Source organism: Cheilinus undulatus, linkage group 8, assembly GCF_018320785.1.
Source record: "Cheilinus undulatus linkage group 8, ASM1832078v1, whole genome shotgun sequence".
NCBI classification, from domain to species: Eukaryota; Metazoa; Chordata; class Actinopteri; order Labriformes; family Labridae; genus Cheilinus; species Cheilinus undulatus.
This window is the reverse complement of record NC_054872.1, coordinates 46,016,157-46,035,652: the sequence shown is the minus strand read 5'-3', so window position 1 is coordinate 46,035,652 and position 19,496 is coordinate 46,016,157. Positions and strand designations below refer to the sequence as shown.

The 19,496-nt window shown below is 39.5% G+C and overlaps 1 protein-coding gene across 1 annotated transcript in view; it reads left to right on the top strand.

Annotated features, from left to right (window-relative positions):
* agmo (alkylglycerol monooxygenase) overlaps positions 1 to 19,496 on the top strand; it is an 82,322-nt gene that overhangs the window by 48,012 nt on the left and 14,814 nt on the right. Inside the window, exons 11-12 of the mRNA XM_041792770.1 lie at positions 5,193 to 5,275; positions 9,499 to 9,604. Of these exons, the coding sequence (XP_041648704.1) occupies positions 5,193 to 5,275; positions 9,499 to 9,604 (189 nt within the window). The remainder of the gene's footprint in view (positions 1 to 5,192; positions 5,276 to 9,498; positions 9,605 to 19,496) is intronic.

Sequence of the window (19,496 nt, the reverse complement as noted above, 5' to 3'; positions counted from 1 at the left end):
CCCCTTTAAGAGTTAATTGTGTATGTTTTGACATGACATTGGCTGCCTGTTGAGCTCACGTTATGAAGTTTACTCCTCAGTAGCAGCGCATGGCTAATACATTGTGTTCTGTTGCTCTGATTGGCCTGTGATGAATGTCACAGACATGGAACATTCATCCAATCATCATCTGAGTTTTTGAAAGGTCCTCTTCTTCCCAAACACTGTCTATGGCAGTGATTCCCAAAGTGGGGCTTGTGGCCTCCAGGGAAGCACAAAGCAACAACGGGGGACTGGACAGGGCTAAATATAAACAAGCACGCCATTTTGAGCTACTATCAAAAATAAAACATGTTGTTAGACTTCCAGGTGAATTTAGGGCTTTCAAATGAATCTGCAGCAGGCATCACAATTACTAAAACTCCTTCCTTTTACCTCATCATGCATAATAGAGGTTTTTCAGTGTGCACTGATGAACATTTACATTGATGTGTATGGTTGGGGTAGTGGGGATTGGAAATATTTTCATCTGCCAAAGGGGGATTTGGAAGTTTGGAAACTGCTGGTGTTGAGGTGTTGCTCAGATGGATTTGAAATATATCCTTATCATGGATAAGGAAAAGAGTCTATTTAGCAGCAAAACAGCAGCCGCTACCATTAGCAGTTCATTCTTCCCTAAAGCAATCTTTGACATAAAATCCACTGTTTCAACAGCAGCAGTAAACATGTTGTGTTTGTCAAAGTGGTCAAACTTATTTAAAATATGACACTATGGGCTTTATTTTAAATGTAGAAGAATGGAGCTATGATACTTTGTATTAACAAGCCTTACAAGTCAGAGCATAACCTTTCAAACACAGATACGGATATTACAAATGCACATTTATCTCAAGTGGTCTTACTATGCACGTTCTTTAAAAAGCAATTCAGTCAAACTTAATTATTATAGCACAGATTCAGGACAACCGCAATGATCCAGAGTAAGCTGTATAACTACAGGGTTTAGATTGGATTCGAATATGATTCTTAGGGCTTTGATTCAATTATTGATGCCTTTTGTTGTACTTGGGGTTTTTTTTTTTTTTTTGGGGGGGGTTTTTTTTTACATTTCTGTTGTTCTCACTGTGCCAAACATAATTAAAATATTACATTTGTATTTAGAAATATAGAGATAAATGCCCACTATCTAATGGAAGATGTGTGTAAACTGGAAATTTACAATTGCACTGAAGTAAAGGTAGCAGCATCCTTTCTTTGTAACATATCTGAAATTACAAACATAAAAATGGCCTTTTCACAGATGAACAACTGGTAATCCAAATCTTGCTGTTACGCGCTGCATATCAGAGTTTCACCTTTTTGTTCCTGCTATTCCACAGTATCAAATATTCACATTACGAACGATTATCGGTTATTGGACATGTATAAATCGATTCAGAATCTTCCACCTCCACATCACGATGCATCTAAGAATCGACTTTTTCTCCCACCTCTAATAACTATGGGCTATTCCATGCCTGAGTCAGCCCTAACTATAAGCTTTATGGAAAATGGATTATGTTGCCGGATAGCTCAAAAGTTTACATTGCTCCAGGTACAGAAGGTTTGGAATTTGGATCCCAGTAAGGGCACGATCAGTATCCAGTGTGGGCCCATAGGCGAGGTCCTTAACACCATTAACATCTATCTATCTCTCAGATGTAGGTCACTTTGGACAAATGCTGTTGTTAAATGACATTGTAACAGAAAAAAAAAAGCTAAGAAGCTCTGTTGTGTGAGAAAAGTTGGAAGACGATCAGGGAAAGATTACTGTTGGAGACACCCGGAACATTGTCATCTCCCTTTTGTCTTGTTCCTGCTGTGTCAACGTAAGTGACAGAGAGGAAAATAGAAATGGGGCGATGGTCAGTGTATTTTCTGGCAAATCCATTTCCTGTTTGAAACCAGGCTCAAAAAATGGGACAAATTGTTTTTATTCCATTTTTTGTTGTTGTTGTTGTTGGTGGTGGTGGTGTTTTTTTTTGTTTGTTTGTTTGTTTTGTTTTCATTTTTGACAGAAAAAAAGAAAAATGGATAAACAAGCCAGTTGTTTTTTGTTTGTTTGTTTGTTTTTTCTTATTATATTTTGGTAACAAAAACAGAAAATGACACAACTTTAAGATGGGGTCCAGAGGAAAAAATAAATCAACATAAACTAGAAAAGCACTTGGAGAGCGCAGACCTCCACCATTAGTCCTATCTCCCAATAGTACAGAATCCTTAAAAAAATTCCTGGATCCAGACGGTGATCCAGATTGCTCCCAAAATCTAATCAGTTCTTCCTTATGCCATTTCTGACATTTCCTGAAGAAATTTCATCAAATTCCATCCACAACTATTTGAGTTATGTTGCAAACAAACAAACTAACAAATTAACTAACCATTGAACAAACCCACCCGATCACATAACCTCAACCAAACAATGCAATCATACATTGAAATCTGACCCCTGCTGTGTACATGGATAAATACCTCAAGCCATCCAGGCTTATTTATTCATGTTAGTTTATTTTCCTCTTAATATTAGTTTAGTCCATTAAATTACCAGTGCTTTTACCATTGTCATCCTTTTTAATACATTGTATAGAGCAAATAGCTCAGTAATTATACTGTAAAACACAGTGGATGGCTTTATAGGCCTTAATTTTGACATCAGGGTTTTTATTTTGAAATATTCACCTTTCCAAAAAGGTCACATGATTTACTTTTCCTCAAGTATTTCATTAAGACAAGGAAAAAAATTAAGAAATTGGAAAAAAAAAAATTCGACCCCATTTTTAAAGATTTTATTTGTTTTTCCGTTTTTATGACCAAAATGAAACAAAAAAAAACAAAAACAAAACAAGAAAATTGCTGTTTTTTCCATTTTCTGTCAAAAATGAAAAACAAGCATAATAATGAGAGTTTCTCCCAATGTTTGATTCTGGTTTCATACAGGAAATGGATCTGCCAAAAAATACACTGTCCGGTGAGGGGGGAAAATTGGTGCACTGCATTGTGTTGCATGTTGCTGGATTTTGCTGAGTTGCTTGTGAGCTGATAGGATGCTATAATAGTGATCAGTGTAATGAGCCTGATTTAGTCTCTGATGCTCACTCCTGTCACATGCAGTTAGGACACACTTCTACAGGCTGTACCTTTAATTTTGAGGTTGTAGTTACTAGTTAAATAATGGATATTATGCTTTAAAAAAGGGCTGCATGGCAGCACAGGGGTTAGCACTGTTGCCTCACAGCAAGATGGTCCCTAGTTCACTTCCTGGTCAGCGCATTTCTGCGTGGAGTTTGCATGTTCTCCCCGTGCATGGTTAATTGGTGACTCTAAATTGGCCGTAGGTGTGAATGTGAGCGTGCCTGGTTGTCTGTCTCTATATGTCAGCCGTCAGCCCTGAGATTGACTGGCTACCAGTCCAGGGTGTACCCTGCTTCTCGCCCAATGACAGCTGAGATAGGCTCCAGCCCCCCCGCAACCCCAAACAGGATAAGCAGTATAGACCATGGATGGATGGATGCTTTTATAAAAAGTAGGATTGATAGTATAACTCAAAAATGCATTTTTGAAAGTTTTGTTTAAATCATGATGATTTTTTTTTTTTTTTGAGAAATCCTAAATCCAATGACTCCTTGCTGTGTGGATATTTAATTGTATTTAAAGGTGTTCTTATATGCAAGATAAGGCCTTTGCTAAATATGTTAGTTTGTGACCAAATTGTCTCTTGATTGATCTTTTATAGTATTTTTAAATGCATACATTATAAGAGTACTACACCATGTCATATCTTTTGCACTGGTGTCTTTACTCAGCTGTAACTCTACCCAGTGATCCTTCATGACCTTCATCATAATTCTTGTTAAAATAACGTCTGAATAATGAGTTAATCTGCTTCGTCTCTGGGGAAAACAGAATAACACGATCAGTCTGCTGCCACCAGATGTTAAACTTTTGTTTCTGTCCTCAGCTGGTATTACTACAGTCTGAGGTTTAGTCACATTAAAAATTAGCACGATGAAAAGACACACTGTACATTTCCTCTCTCGTTTTATAAAAGCACATGTGTTAATGTGACTCCACTTGACGACAAAAACCGAGGGATTTCTGGGGGATTTTCTTGAGTGCGTAGTGCCTGGAGTGAGCGATATCTAAACAGAAATGAAGATAATATGACCAAGCACGTCTGGTGTTTAAGCCCCCCGGGGTTACTTTCACAGATATGTTCACATAACCTCTGATACCTAAATAATTTTCCTCTAATAACACGTCCTACTAAAAATAACTGTACCTGTAGCCTCTGAACTCTAACACAGTAATCATTCAGCTTTAATTCACTGTGACAGCCAACTCTGACTCACTCTGATAGATGGATCCAGGCCAAAAAATCCCACGTTTGATTCACGGAAAACATAATTATATCAGCTCCCCTGTGAGGGTTCAGATAATACCGCTCTTATGGGGGTTTATGGATTACGACTCTTGGATAAACACAAAGACGTGTGGTTTTATTGCATCCTGTTGATGGCTGGACTTTATGTTTACTATATATGGCACTGCAGTATGGGAGCAGTCAGAGAAATCTGGCTGTTAGGCTCTGTATTGAGTGTCGGAGAAATCTAAACCAAAGCTGACAGCCTGCAGCGTCCTCAGGAGACGACGAGCTTCCAGCTGCCGCCCTCAGCCAAGGCCGTAGGTTAGAGAACGAGAATTAGGCCGTACATCACGTCCTGTTCCTCTGTCAGTTTTTCTCTGTGCGTCCAAAAGAGCTTGGAAAAGGTCAATGAGGACCTGCATGGGATTTCTGCTCCCATTTTAGTTACTTTGGCTCTATTCAGGATTCAAACTTCAGTCTTCTGCTGTGGTTGAGTCCCCCGTCAAGACCCATCCAGGCTGATTAGAGCGTTGGTGTAAACCAGGCATGTCAGTGAAAAGTAAGAGGCAGATTGCACTGAATTCTGCAGGATGCCATATGTGCCAGTACACTTATTCTGAAGGTCAGACGTGTTTTGGTTGGCATTGCAGAGTCAACAATCCGAGAGCCGTGTGGTTTCTGTCTGCTCTCCCAGTTAGCTCTCCTGTGATCGTAACTCAACCAGCCATGGGATTAATTTAAGGTTTAGGTTCTAATGTATTTTTTCCCGACCACACTTGTCATGCCATGCTAATGTTTCTCTGACTCCTAGGTGCTGTCCCAGCTCAACATCCTGGGAATGGTTCTCTACATCCTGCTCACTCTCACCTCTATGGGCTTCCTCATCGATCAGAGGTACAGCAATGACATTTGTTCAACCACTGACACATTGATTGACTGGTATGCACATTTTTTGAAGGGGGAAAAAGAGAATTTAGGGTCTCATTTACCAATATCTTCATCATCAAGTTTGTTCTCAAGAAAGTGTCTAATAGAAACCTACATCAGATTCATGGCATGTTCTTAAAACTGTTGAACTGTTCATACCTCTGTTCAAAAGTTGGAAGCTCTTGGATGATATTGGCATAAAGAAACTCCCCTTTTATGCCCATATAAGGACATAAGAGTGCAGGGTTGTGTGCAAACACAGAAGGCACACAGGAGTGACTCCTCATTCCACTCACTTATGTGACTGATGTCCATATATCTGTAAATATATGGCCATCATTTACCTTCTAGTGCACAGCACAATAAAGTGCACTTAGGGTTGCGCATGGCCTTACAGTCAGGTCGTTCCCCAGGTACGCAGGGGCCCAGGTTCAAATCCGACCTTTGGCTTCTTTCCCGCATGTGTGTCCCCCACTCTTTCATCTCTGTTTACGTTTCTACCCACTGTCCTCATCTCTAAATAAAGGCATAAAAGTAATATATCTTAAAGAAATCAATAGAAGCCTGATAGAAACTACCTGTAGCCGTAGGAAGAGGATAATTTCAAACATTTTTAATCAACCAGTTGTTTTGAATATATGTTCAATTTAGACAAAAGCTAGACTAATATTGCATGGCTAAAATAAATGAAGAAAGTGCTCTGCCAGGAATGTTTTGTGAAATATTTAGTTGAAAAGATGCATGAAAGGCCAAATGAGCTAAGTTGTTGAGGCAGTCAAATATTCATTGTGCTGTTTTTAGGTACTTACATGTATAAATACATTTGATTGATCAAACCAAATGATCAACCAAAAGTTAACATGGAAACAACATATTGAATACATTACAGGGAAAATTTTAAAGTCAGTTGCAATTCTATATAAATCCAGAAATGTATTAAATTCTAAGGCCTTGCATTTAATCTATTACTCATTAATTGTTCCCTATATATCTTATTGTGTGGAATTGTGGGGATCCACCTTTAAAACGACCATAAATTCTATAATAAAACTACAAAAATGAGCCGTACACATCATCAGTAAGGCTGATTACTATGCTCACACGGATCCACTTTTTCTAAATTCTCATGTTATGAAATTTTATGATTTGTTTTATTATAAAATAATGCAAATGATGTTCAGAGCAAAACCAAAAATGCTCCCTGACTCAGTACAGAGGTTCTTTTCAATTCAGGAGAGTCCGTATAATCTCAGAGGTGTTTGTTTGTTAATTTATTGTACAAAAAGCTAAAAAAGGTATGAAAAGGAGATGTGCTTCCATTGTTGGAGTTAAATTTTGGAATGATGCCAATATAAATGTAAAAACATGTAATTCTCTTTTGGTTTTCAAGAAAATGGTTTGTAAAGCTATCTTTGAAGCGTATAAGTGTGACTGATTATCTGTTGTTTCTTTGCATTGCTGGAAGTTGGTAACTTAAAAAGTTGAAAATGTAGGATAGGCTTTTATAAGCAGTTTGCTTCTGCCTGTGCCTTTTCAGTCATTATTCAACACATGACTATTGATTTTGTTTGAAATGTCTATACTGTGCACACTGTTTGGTGTTGTGTTATGATTGAATAAACTAAACTAAACTAAACTATAAATATATTTCAAACTACCTAGATGATCTGGCAGGACTTCACATCAGCTGATTAATCATGCTGTAATTCAAACAGATAAGTAAAGGACTCCTTATAGCAGTTTAGCCAGCTCTCTGGTGAATGTCTTTTTCTTTAAGAGCAAACTTCTTCTTATGAATGGTTGGTGAATGAGGCCAAAAGTCCACAAACATTATTTTTGTCAGCGTTTTTTAAGAAAAAAAAAATTCAAACATTGATCTAAAGTCATCTTTTCCTATTAAAATTTTAACCAGAAAAGACAAAGCCTTAACAGCACAGGAGTTCTGTTGGCTGATTTTGCAAAATGCATTTTCCTTGTAACGTTAGCTTGAGACCAAAGTAATGCTAGTAATGATATGCCCTCAGGCCAGATTTTGTCTGGTAAATTACACTGGCATGCTGAGACAAAAAGCAGTAAAAAAAAATAGAAAAATATTTGCTAGAAGCTTTGCTTTAAGTAGTAGAGTCACTGTGGCAGACTCTCCAACAAAAGTAATTCAAAGGTTGAGCCCTAAACTGGCTGAACACTTCCTGTATGTTCGACTAAAACCAGAGTGAACTCTGGCAGCGGCAGAAGTTCTCACTTCGTTCCTCATAGAAGTGAACAGGGAGAAAATCTGATGTGACTGCAGCCACAGGGTGTTTCTGGACCGGCTAAGTGGGTTACAGTTGAATGAAGTCAAACAGATTTCATATCAGTTCACAGTAGAGACTATTAGATCTAGTCTGATAGCTCTAATACAGGAATTTCTGAGGTTGGATCAAGATTAAAATGCAAAACCTTTAAGATGTTGAATCTAAAACATGTATAAGTTTTCTCTTTAAAGACCCTATAAAGTGAAATCCAAAGTTTTTCTTAACACACTAGATATGTTGGAATATGGTTGCTGTTAACATGTAAAAACACTGAGATCTATATGTGACTGAATTCTGGATTTGGACCGTTTGAAAGTTTTTCACCTCTTTCTTGGCTTGGTTTCATGTGGGCGGGGCCAATATGTGGGTTAATGATGTCATGAGCTCACAGTGGGGAATGACCCGCCCCTCTAACACTACAATATAAAATCACAGAGCAGTTCATCTCAGTACAGTCTGTTGTTAGCTGATGTCACTGCCTTTATTGAAAGTTAACAGTCAGTTAAATGCTGTTTTTTTGTTTAATGTGAAGTAAATTTGCTAAATCTGTCAGCCACAGTGGTCTATGGATCATTTAAAGCATCACAACAGAAATTTGAGCCAGAAAACAGACTTAGTCTCTTCTCTGGCACAGAGGCAGGCAGCTGCAATCTGATCATCAGGGCAACATTCAGGTTGTAATATTTTTTAAATCTGAGAGGATCGTATTTCTCCTGAGTGGGCGTGGCTTCAGCTCATTCAAGAGACATCTCACACCATCCTGGAGCAGATTTTACTGCCTCATTTAACATGATTTTGAGGCTTAATTTTATAAACTTGGAGATGTTTTATTTGACGGAAATTTGACCTGGGGGTTCATGACACATTGACCTGTCATACAACTCACAGATTTATTTTCACTTTACAGGGTCTTTAAGAGTTAAATTACCTGATTTTTTTTAATTATACTGTAATTTACTGAGCTGCACTAATATTTAGTGTAGCAAAACAGAGCTCATCCACTTGGAAATTCACTTTTTAAAAAGTTAGGATGCACAAAACTGCAGATAAAGAAGAGCCATGATAGACTCTTAATAGTCCTTCTTTTGGGCACTGGGGTACAGTCATATGGAACAGAAAAGGTCTATAAAGTCTAGCCTATGTATGGAAGCCCTAAAGGGACCCACAGTAAATTCATACATGTATTTTTGGGTTTTCCTATGATAATGATTCAATTTCAGCATTTGTTGCCTTTTCTTTATGTAATAGAACAGTTGTTCTTTAGAAAAATGCTTGAGAAATCACCAAATGTTTATGCTGTTTTGAGGAATATTGAGTAAAATAATGCATGTCTTTCTGTAATGATGTGCTTCATTTGTTTAGTTCCAAGTGGGTTCCAAATGGGGATAATTTTCGATGACTGAATTCCCATGGTTCGAGACTTTTAAAATATTTGGGTCCTGATTTCTCTTAAGTAGCTGGTGGTGGGTCCTGATGCCCGACCACTCCAGTTGAAAACCACTACTCTATAGCACTGGGAATGACCAGTAGACCTTGAATTTCTTTACCCAGATCAAGAGTCTAACTCATTTGAACCGTACACACTTTAGCTCTTATCCTTTAAAACCTTTTACTCATGTAGCAGCAGTGCAGAAAAATGTTTGATGGGCTCTGGTTTAGCTCACTTGGTAGAGCAGACATCCATATACAGCGTCCTTTATGCACTGGTCTCAGGATTGATTTCTGACCCTGGTCCTGTTGGTTCATGTCAACCTTATTCTCTCTCCTTGTATTTCCTGTCTGTCCAGCTGTCCTATCATATTAAAGACAAAAACGCCTAAAGAATGATCTGAAAAGTAAAATGTTTGAGGTTAAGGGGTATAGCTGAACTGTATGGTAATATTTGCTCTCTTTCAGGCCGACAGCTCCCCTGCTGGAGATGTTTCGCTGTGCCATCATGGTGGCGATGCAGAGGTACAACTGCTTGACTCACATGCTGCCTTCACTTGAACGTCCCACAGAGGTAAGACCGTCTTGGCAGCATTAAAACTCTGCGTAAAGACTCCGAGTCTTTTGTCCGTTAGGCAGTGAGAATAAAGCATCCAGTTGTTTGAGAGTAAAACATAAACTCAGAAAAATCACAGAAAAATCCTTTTCAAGAGGTACAGATGGCTCAGTGGTGTCCCATGTATGCAGACAGCCCTGGTTCAAGTTCAGTCTACAACCCCTTTCCCTCATATCTCGCCTCCAATCTCTCACCCTTGTTTCCGACACTATCCACTGTACTCTTCTTTAAATAAAGGCATAAAAAGCCCAAATATCAATTTGACAGTCACAGGAAAATCTGCACAGTAATTTCAGTGATTTGTCAGAGAAGGCCTGGCTCATAAGGAAATCCTTTTAAATCGTGAACTACAGGGCTATTATGGAGAAATTGTTTAATATTTAACCGGTAATGAACTGTTTACATTGAAATCTTTGTGGAAATGTAATCTCATGTAGAAGTATTTATAAATACTTCACATTTAAAGCTTCTTCCAGCTCCATCATGTTTCCCTGGTTAATGTTTGTGCATGTGTACCATATTTGGCCGTGATTGTGTGTGTTGTGTGGTCTGCTTTCTGTGTGAGCTGGTTGCTAAGTCCAGCCCTGCAGCCCTGTGATCTATGAGTCCAGATGCGTCGCCCAATTGACCATAAAATTGGCGTTTCTTTCTGGCTCTGGCAGCCCAACTGTAGATGGCGGCTGACCTCTCATTACTCGCCCTCCCTCCCTCTTTTTTTCTCTCTCTCTCTCTTTATACACGCCCTAGCCGCTCGCCGTCCCAGCCGGTGTGAACGAGAGCACCACTTCTGGAACCAATTAGCACCGTCTGCTGCTAACTAGAGCTGGCTGATGAGATTTGCACGTGAGCGCTGAATCGCAGCTTTTTTATTGTCCTCTGACTCCACATCTGCTGCGCTCAGGTGTTCCCAGCTCTCCCACCTTTTCTTTTTCTCACCATAAAAGTGAATCAAACTGAATGAATTATGATTTGGTTATAGCGGCGTCTAAATCTAAGTGCCTATCCAATCAGCTTTAGAGTAGAAAACGTCTTGATTTATGCCGCACATGCTGCACGGCTGTGTCACTTTGACAGAACTGTAACTTTTATGCAGCCGTTTCCTAAAGCGAATCATTAGGCCTCATTTCAAGTCGCAGTACATCAGTTTGAGCTGAATTAATGTCTCGCTTGCAGGTGGGGCTCATTGAAAAACCTCACAATTTACTTGAAAAGGCTCCTGACATATTCGTACCCTTTTGTCAGAACCAAAGCAAGGATGAAAAAAAGAGCTCAACCACCCTCGAACTTTTCAGTTCTTTAATGATATACGAGTCTGATGCAGGAGGTGAACGGCCGGCTCTTTGTCTCAGACGCAGGGTGGGTTTTGAAGTCGTGCCAATCAATTAACCATCACTTGAAATGGAGGAGGGGAAATTCACATTTAATTGTATTCAGGCTCATGCGACTATACAGTTGAGGGGAAAAAAAGAAAAGAGGGCACTACAAAAGAAAAAACTACAAAAACTGGGTTGGTTTGTGGTCCTTCAAACCCAGTGGTGTGATATACTGCACCCTTAAAGCTCACAGTGGTATTTATAGTGGCTCTGGAGATTTCCCTTGTAAAGCTGCAGGCTTGACCCGTAAACCAGGGCTGCCTCTCTCACTCCCAGCCGCCCACTCGCTCGCCCAAACCAACGTCTGTGCAGCGTGAATGAAGACGTTGCTGCTGCAGACGGGATGAGGATGTTTGAGGTTAGAGCTGTCTGTGAGAGCAGAGTTATGATTGTGTTTGTTTATATGTTTGCTGTCACTCACTCAGAGTGTCTGTCTGCTTGTGTAGGGGCCATAAAGAAGTCTAAACCTCATGTCCAACCTCCACTTGTGTCAATATTTACACCAAAACTACCAGAACTGTGGTGCTGTTTTGATGCAGATTATGACATCATATATTATAAAGCTTTGAGAATAACACATTAGGGTTTTCCAGAACAGCATTCTTTTTAAATATGAAGGGGTTAGGGTTAGGGGTGTGCAATATTATCAGCATGATTTTCGTATCGGGAGATATGAAATCTCTGCCAGCACTTACAGCTAGTTATCAGCTGTTTATCATCAGAATGTACGATTAAGAAGCAACAGACTTACCTATGCTGAAGTTTTTTACTCAACTATCCCCATTTCTTATTATTCTCAGTATCATTTTTTATGTTTCTTATTATTCCTAAGAAAAGCACCCTTTATTTCTGCACTACAGTCTCTACAGTGCTGTTTCTATCTCTAAAAAGGCAGACAAAGCTTGTTTTATTCCGTGTTAAAAACACATTTTGCATAAAATTTGTCTGTAGAGGATTTATTTATTTGTCATTACTGAATGGCTACCTATATTTGAAATAATTTATGGTAAAATTAAATTTTATGCCTTGTTTACATCTGTTTCTTAGACACACAGACTATCGCAAGAAGACTAAATGGTAAATTCTAGTAGATGAAATACTCGATGTTCTTCACAATAATATAAATCTGTTTATTTGTAGTGATCACATATGCATATACACATATATCAATTCCATTCTGTATAAATTCTCTCATTGATTTTCTTTTTGTTAAAGGAGATTATATTGGTTTTCACTGTTCACTCAGATTTCATGGAGTCTCCTTCTCCCTGAAGACTGAACAATGCAATCTTCAGTGAGAGTCAGTGACAAGCACAGTTCAATTATTGGCTATGATAAACAGTTTTAATAAGCAAAAATGTTAAACATCAAGTGTTTGGGAAGAGAGCATGCTAAAATACACCAAAATTTACTTTTGTTGGAAATGTCTCTGTTAAAACAAACTGCTCTCTGGACCTTCAATCTCTGAACTTGAATTAGAATACAACACTGCTGTTCTTTTTCTTTAAAAGATAAAAGATACAATTTTGTACAAAATTACAAACGACCGTCTGCCATGTTTACTTCCTTGACTCTGTTCTTACTCGCGTTGCTGACTGCCTCTCATGAGACCATGTTTTTCAAGACACATGTAGTAAGGCATTGATAAGGGAATCGTTAAGATCAAATGTAAATGATGTTGAAGGTTTGAACCAGTTGGAACTGGTTCTCAACTGGAAACAGCTCTCGTTTCCCATCCCTAAACTCATGCTGAAGTCAGTTGGAAGTAAAGCAAGACTGTCTTTTCCTTTGAGAAGAGCTTTTAGGATGACTGCTCTTTTTCAATAAAGACATATTGTCTAGGTGTGATAAAACTGCTGATGTAGCTTCTTCTGAGCTACAGTCAGCCATTGTATACTGGCTTACAGTAAAACTGAATTTAACCAGTACTATCACAAACTCATGTTGAAGCATGGGGGAGAATAGCAAAAACAAAAGAGCTTGCAGTGTGGTTCCTTCTTGTAATTTCTAGTCTAGTTCTGATAAAAACTGATGCTGCAGCAACATACAAGCAAACTTCTACACTGGCGGCCATTGTATACCAACTTGTAGTACAGCTAAACCCCGCCCATAGCTAACGCCTCATTCTCCTCATGATACTTTTTGGTCCGGTCCTTTCTCACACCAGGCCAGTCGTTTTAGATCGGAGCTTTGCAAAATGGATCTGCTTGATGACAGACATAGAATCTGGCATGGTAAGGAATGGACCAGATATGAACAGAGCAATGAACTTCCTCTGATTTTTATTTAACTCATTATCAAAAGCTTTACATTTTGAAAAAAGCAGCAGGTTATTTTCCAAATATGGTGATTGATTCTGATGATGACCACATTCAACAACTCCCTTAGTCTGAGACAAAGGAACCAAAAGGTGTTAAAAAGCTCCTTTATTTGCAGGCTTTAGGACTCATAAGTGCAGCGCTCCTTATCTTGAATAGCTTCAGCTGCTGGCTTCATTGTGTAGCCTTGTTCATGATGGCGGTCAGAAAAGAGTTATATCACTAACAGCCCATCTGAGTTACTTAACGTCATGTGTTTGTGTAGTTTCCAAAACAACAGGAACTACAATCACTCAGACCCTGCCCTTTCTGACGATGTGTCAACAGCTATTTAACTTCAGACAGGTTTTATTGCCGGGTTGTTGTAGCTGATTGCTTTTTAATGTCTGCTGTTATTTAGTCGTCACTCTGTCTATGTGTGTGTTCGTGTACACATGTACCCGTGTTCAGAGAACAGGGGGGCTGTGCTGTAATGATGTAACACATGGTTGTGTTACTGTGCGGTCTCCAGCTTTGCCTGAAGGGAAACATGCTGAGCAGAAACTTGTATAATTCAGAGTAATTAAGCTGTTTTCTCTACAGTCAGCCCTGAGCCTGTTTAGTAGAAATCATAAAAATTCACCTGCTCATGGTTCAGAGGGAGATATGGTCTGAAGTCTTTTTTTACACTGCTCAAAAAATAAAGAGGACACTTGAATAACACATCCTAGATCTCAGTCTTACATAGTGGAATGTGTTGAGAACAAAATAACATAAGAATGATCAGTGGAAACCAAAATCATTAACCAGTGGAGGATTCCGAATCACACTCAAAATAAAAGTGAAAAATTGGATCACAGGCTGATCCAACTTCTGTGGAATTCCTCAAGACAACTCAAATGAGGCTCAGTAGTGTGTATGGCCTCCACGTGCCTGTATGCACTCCCTACAATGTCTGGGCATGCTCCTGAGGGATCTCCTCCCAGACCTGGATCAGGGCATCAATCAGCCCCTGGACAGTCTTCGGTGCGACGTGGCAATGGAGGATGGAATGAGACATGATGTCCCAGAGGTGCTTTGATTGGATTCAGGTCTGGGGAACAGGCAGGGCAGTCCATAGCATCAATGCCTTCGTCATGCAGGAACTGCTGACGCACTCCAGCCACATGAGGCCAAGCATTGTCATGCATCAGAAGAAACCCAGACAACAGGTCTGAGAACCTTATCCCGGTACGTAATAGCAGTCAGGGTACCTCTGGCTAGCACATGGAGGTCTGAGCGGCCCTCCAAGGATATGCCTTCCCAGACCATCGCTGACCCACCACCAACCGATGAATTTGTTTCACACATCCATCTGGTAAACCTTCCATAGATAGCGTTTGGGCAAGGGCAGAGCCTTTGAAAAAAAAAACTTGGAGGGTGATTGGATGAACGTTCTGTCTCTTACATGGTAACGGGCCAATCAGAGCAACAAAACTCGTGACATCGTAGCCCCAAACTGAGGTGCGCCGCTACTGAGGGGTAAACTCCATAGAGAGCTGCATAACGCGAACCATGGCAGTACATGAATTTTGTTGTTTTTGAAAAGAAAACAGCTCACTGCTGCTCTTTGTTCTTCTTTTAATGAAAAAATGTCATCAAGTTCTGATAAAACTTACATTTTAGCAGCATCCACGCTAATGTCTTCCACCATAATTGCACCAGCCTCTTGTCGCTGCTTGCATACTCTGTCGTGCCCGGAGGTACTGCCCCTGCTGATTGGTCCTGTCACTTTCTAACCAGGCCCAAACAGTTCAGATGCAAGCTTTGCAAGATGGATTTGCCAGTGAGAAACATCTGGTGAATCCATCTGCTTTGGAAGGTTAGGAAGATGTTGCAGGAAGCAGAACGTTCTCCACGGCATCGCCAGACGCTCTCACGTCTGTCACATGTGCTAAGAGTGAACCTGCTCTCATCTGTGAAGAGCACAATGGTGAATTTTGTTGTGCATGTTTTTGGAGCAGAAACATGCACATTAGTGGCCTGCTGGATGTCTTTTTGTAGGGCTATGGCCGTGCTCCTCCTGTTCCTCCTTGCTGCTGGGTTGTTGCCCTCCTACAGCCCCCTCTACATCTCCTGGTGCACTGACCTGTCTCCTGGTTTCTCCTCCACGCCCTTGAAAGTGTCCTGGGAGACACAGCAAACCTTCTTGCTTCTTGTGTGCATGGATGTGCCATCCTGGATGAGCTGCACTACCTGAGCAACTTCTGTGGGTTGCATGCTGCAACTAGTGGTGAGGGCACTGGAAAAATGCAAAGGTAACCAAAAATGAGCCAGAAAGGATGAGGAGAAGGAAATGGTCTGTGGCCACCGCCCGCAAAACCATTCCTTTATAGGGCTTGTCTTGCTAATGGCCTCTTTTGTCCACCTGTTGTCTGTCCCACTTGCACAACAGCAGGTGAAATTGATTCACAATCAGTGTTGCTTCCTAACTGGACAGGCTGAAGGTATAGACTTGGAGTTACATTGTGATGGTTTTGTACTACTTTTATTTTTTGAGCAGTGTATTTCAACACATCTATCAATTACTATTATGCATAATCTTTTTGCGTTGAAGCATTTGCACCAATGTTTGCCTTCTTTTCTGTTGAGTTAAAAGGGTTAACTCTGTCTTCTTTACTTTTTATTTTTCTATATGGATGAGACACGTCCTTGTAATAAATCAGTTCAAAATGTGGTTTATTGGCTCATGCAAGTTTTTCACTTGAGAAGGAAATCTAAATCTGTGTAATCCAGCTCAATCCAAGATATTAAAAAAACATTTAAATAGGTCTCACACCCAGCTAAATTTTCCATCTTTTCATCTCTGTGTTGGTAGATTTCCAGGTACAAAAAGTGCCACTTCGAGTCTGACTTGTGAGAGGAAAGATAAATGCTTTCTGCTCATGAGAGAAGGTCGGGGTAGTATTATGAAAGTCATGTCAGACTTTAGATTTATCTTCTTCTCTGCCAGTCTCACCCTGTATTTGGCTCTCACAGCCGTTAGAGAGCTGAAAGAGCTGATAGCGAGTAAGCCATGAGAGGTCGGCGTTATCTGAGGGAGTCGTTTCCAGCTTCATAATTTTAGGTGTGAGAGGTCAACAGCCATTTCTTTTCCGTCAAAGCAGGAATGTGTGGTAGCAAAGAGCAGTGCTGAGGTTAACAGGATTGTTTGGAGCAGTGGAAAGTCTGCAAGCATGACATCATGTGAGCGCTCGCAGGAGTGGAAAGGAAAGGAAATCTCCTCCCAGGGAGAAGATGGAGGGATTTGAAAGAGAAACGCTGGGCAGGACTGTTGGGTTGGAGTAAACAGCGGGGTGGTCGAGTGTACACAGTGTGAAATATTATCACTCAATGTGCAGGGGATCGAGCCCGTCAAATAGTAACCGCTTGGTTTATGTTGTCAAACCACTTGCCAGGTAAAGCTGTGGAAATCTCACAGAAATTGGCCCTTTGGGGGATCTCCAGCAGTATTTAGTTTGGCTTTTGTGGGGTAGTTTCTGTGGCCAGCAATGACTTTCTTTTGAATTTGTCTTCCTATTTGTGCTTTAACTCATGAGTGAAACAAAACAGTGGTCCGGTTTATGATTGAGCGTCAGAGCCAGCGGGTGAACCTGATTGAACCTGACAAAGGCTGCAGCGGAAGAGGTGGGGAAGAAACCAAGCACAATGCCCCCGTTCTCAAGTAGAGTTTGACGGTATCAGGCATTTTGTGTAGAGCTGTGAAACAATAATTTTTTTCCTACTCAGATTAATCCTTTAATTTGATAGTTGATCATGGTTAATCACATTTGTATCCTGTGTTTAAAATTAAATTATTTTGCATTTCAATAGATATTTTCAAGTCCATATTGACAATAGGAATCAGTTCTCGCCTGTGTCTTGATTTAGGAATCACATGAAGTCAAAGAGAGGTATTTTATGATCTGGACTTTTAGATTTATTATTTAAATAAAAGCTGTGCTGCTACACCAGTGTGGTCTGAAAGCATGACTTCGAGCTAGGAGACCAATATAAGTGCCTATTTTATCAAAAACACTTAATAAAGATGTGTGCAGGAGTGCATGTACAAAATAACTCACTGACAGGCCCCCCACATCCACCCACCCATCCCTTAGCACAGTGGTTCTCAAATGGTGTGGCAAGGCACACTAGTGTACCTTAAGACAAGTTGTGTTAATTTGTACAATACAATATTACTACAACTTTATGACAAGAAGTGTAACCAGGCCTGCCCACAGATCTGGCTGGACCCCTGAAAAACCCCAGAGAATGGGACCTCCCCAGCTGGGATTTATTGATGATATCAGTGTATCAGTGTGTAGGATCAGTAGCATCGGTGCTAGCATGCTGGCTAACAGTTAACTCATTAAGAGCTGAAAAGCATGGCAAGCTATTATTGGGTTGAAATTGGGGTTGAAATTATTAATTTATGCTTTTTTTAAACCAAGTTAACCTGTTTTTGCCACTTCTTTGATAACTTAAACCATTTTGCTGCTTTTTTTTTTTTGCATTTTGCATTTTGCATTTTGCATTTTGCCAGTTCTTATTACTACTTTTGTCCCATTTTTGCCACTTTTTAGAACTTTTTTTCACATTTAACCCTAACTCGCCTAATTTTGCTTTTGGTTGGTCATTTTTTGCCATTTTTCCCGCAACTTTAACCCTTTTTGCCCCTTTTCTGCCACTTGTGGTCTATTTTGCCACATTTTGACACTTTCAGCCCATTAATGCCAATTTTTGGCCCACTTTTTTCTTCTTTTTTTTTTGACCACTTTTTTGCCCATTTCTGCCCTTTTTTGTCACTTTTAACTCATTTTTACCACCTTTTTTACAAGATTTAGGCCTTTTAGGCCACTTGTAACACATTTTTGGCACTTTCAACAAGTTTTTCACCAATTTTAACCCATTATTCGGCCACTTTTTTTTGTGTGTGTTTTTTTTTTTTTTTACCAGTTTTCTCCCATTTCTGACTTTGTTTTGACACTTTTTCCCAATTTTGCGATCTCCATGATCCCCCATTTGGCTGGGGCCCAGGACGTTCTCCCCTTTATCTCCCCTTATAGGCCACCTTGACTTTGAAACATTATTTTTAAATATTTTGTATTTTGTATTGTTCTGAATTTGATGTGCCTTGAGATTTTGGCTTAACCTTAGGTGTGACTTGGGGAAAAAAAAGTTTGAAAACTACTGCCTTAGAAGATTAGCAAATTCAGAAAATGTGCAGTGGAAATAAGTACTGTATGTTGTGGTACTATTTTTTAAAAACTCCCTAAAGCTATTAAAACTAGAGATAGACAATATCAGAATTGGCAGATATAAAAATTTATGCCAATATCTACCAATATTCTATGAATATCAGCATATATCAACTGTACATTTTTGCCATCTGTACGAGACCTACCCAGTTGAAGTCTTTTTCTTCGTTTATTCTCAATCTTTTAACTTTAAAATATGTTTTAAGTACTCAAGTTTGTGACTTTGTTCATCTGTATGCATTAAAATGTGATCAAAGGACTGATGTTTTAGGTCTTAAATACATATTTAAATTTGGGTATCGATATCAGTATCTGCCAAAATTAACCTGTAAATATCAGCTTATTGGTTATCAGCAAAATTTCCAATATTGTGCATTCCTAATTAAAACAATTTCACAAACAATGGATATTGAAAAAGTTTCATCAGGAATGAGTTTATGTTTCATCATGTTTTTTGGGAAACTCACCTGTCAGCCTTTACTCGCAAATATGATGCATGTTTGACACATATTTATCAGCCCATTCTTGATTGAAGCTGCTGTTTTAACTGCTAAGTTTTTCCTTCAGATGTTTTGGGAGTGCATTTTTCCTACTTTTGGATTTTACTAATCACAACACAGCATATTAGCATCAAACCCAGTCATGTACAACTTTACCGCCACAGAAATATTCAGCTAAAATGTCTCAGTCGCCCCCTTGTGGCAGGCTGCAGTTTAGGAACTGATCTCACTGTTAGAGGTGGAAAATTAGGTACTTTTGAAAAAAATATTAAAATCTTTAAACAAAATATGTTAATTCAACCAAATCTTTTCCTTAAATTTCTATCATGGTTTATGGAGAGTACGGTGTGGTGATCCTGGTATCAGAGCATGCAAATGAGAGTCTTTTGGTCCTTGGTCCTCCC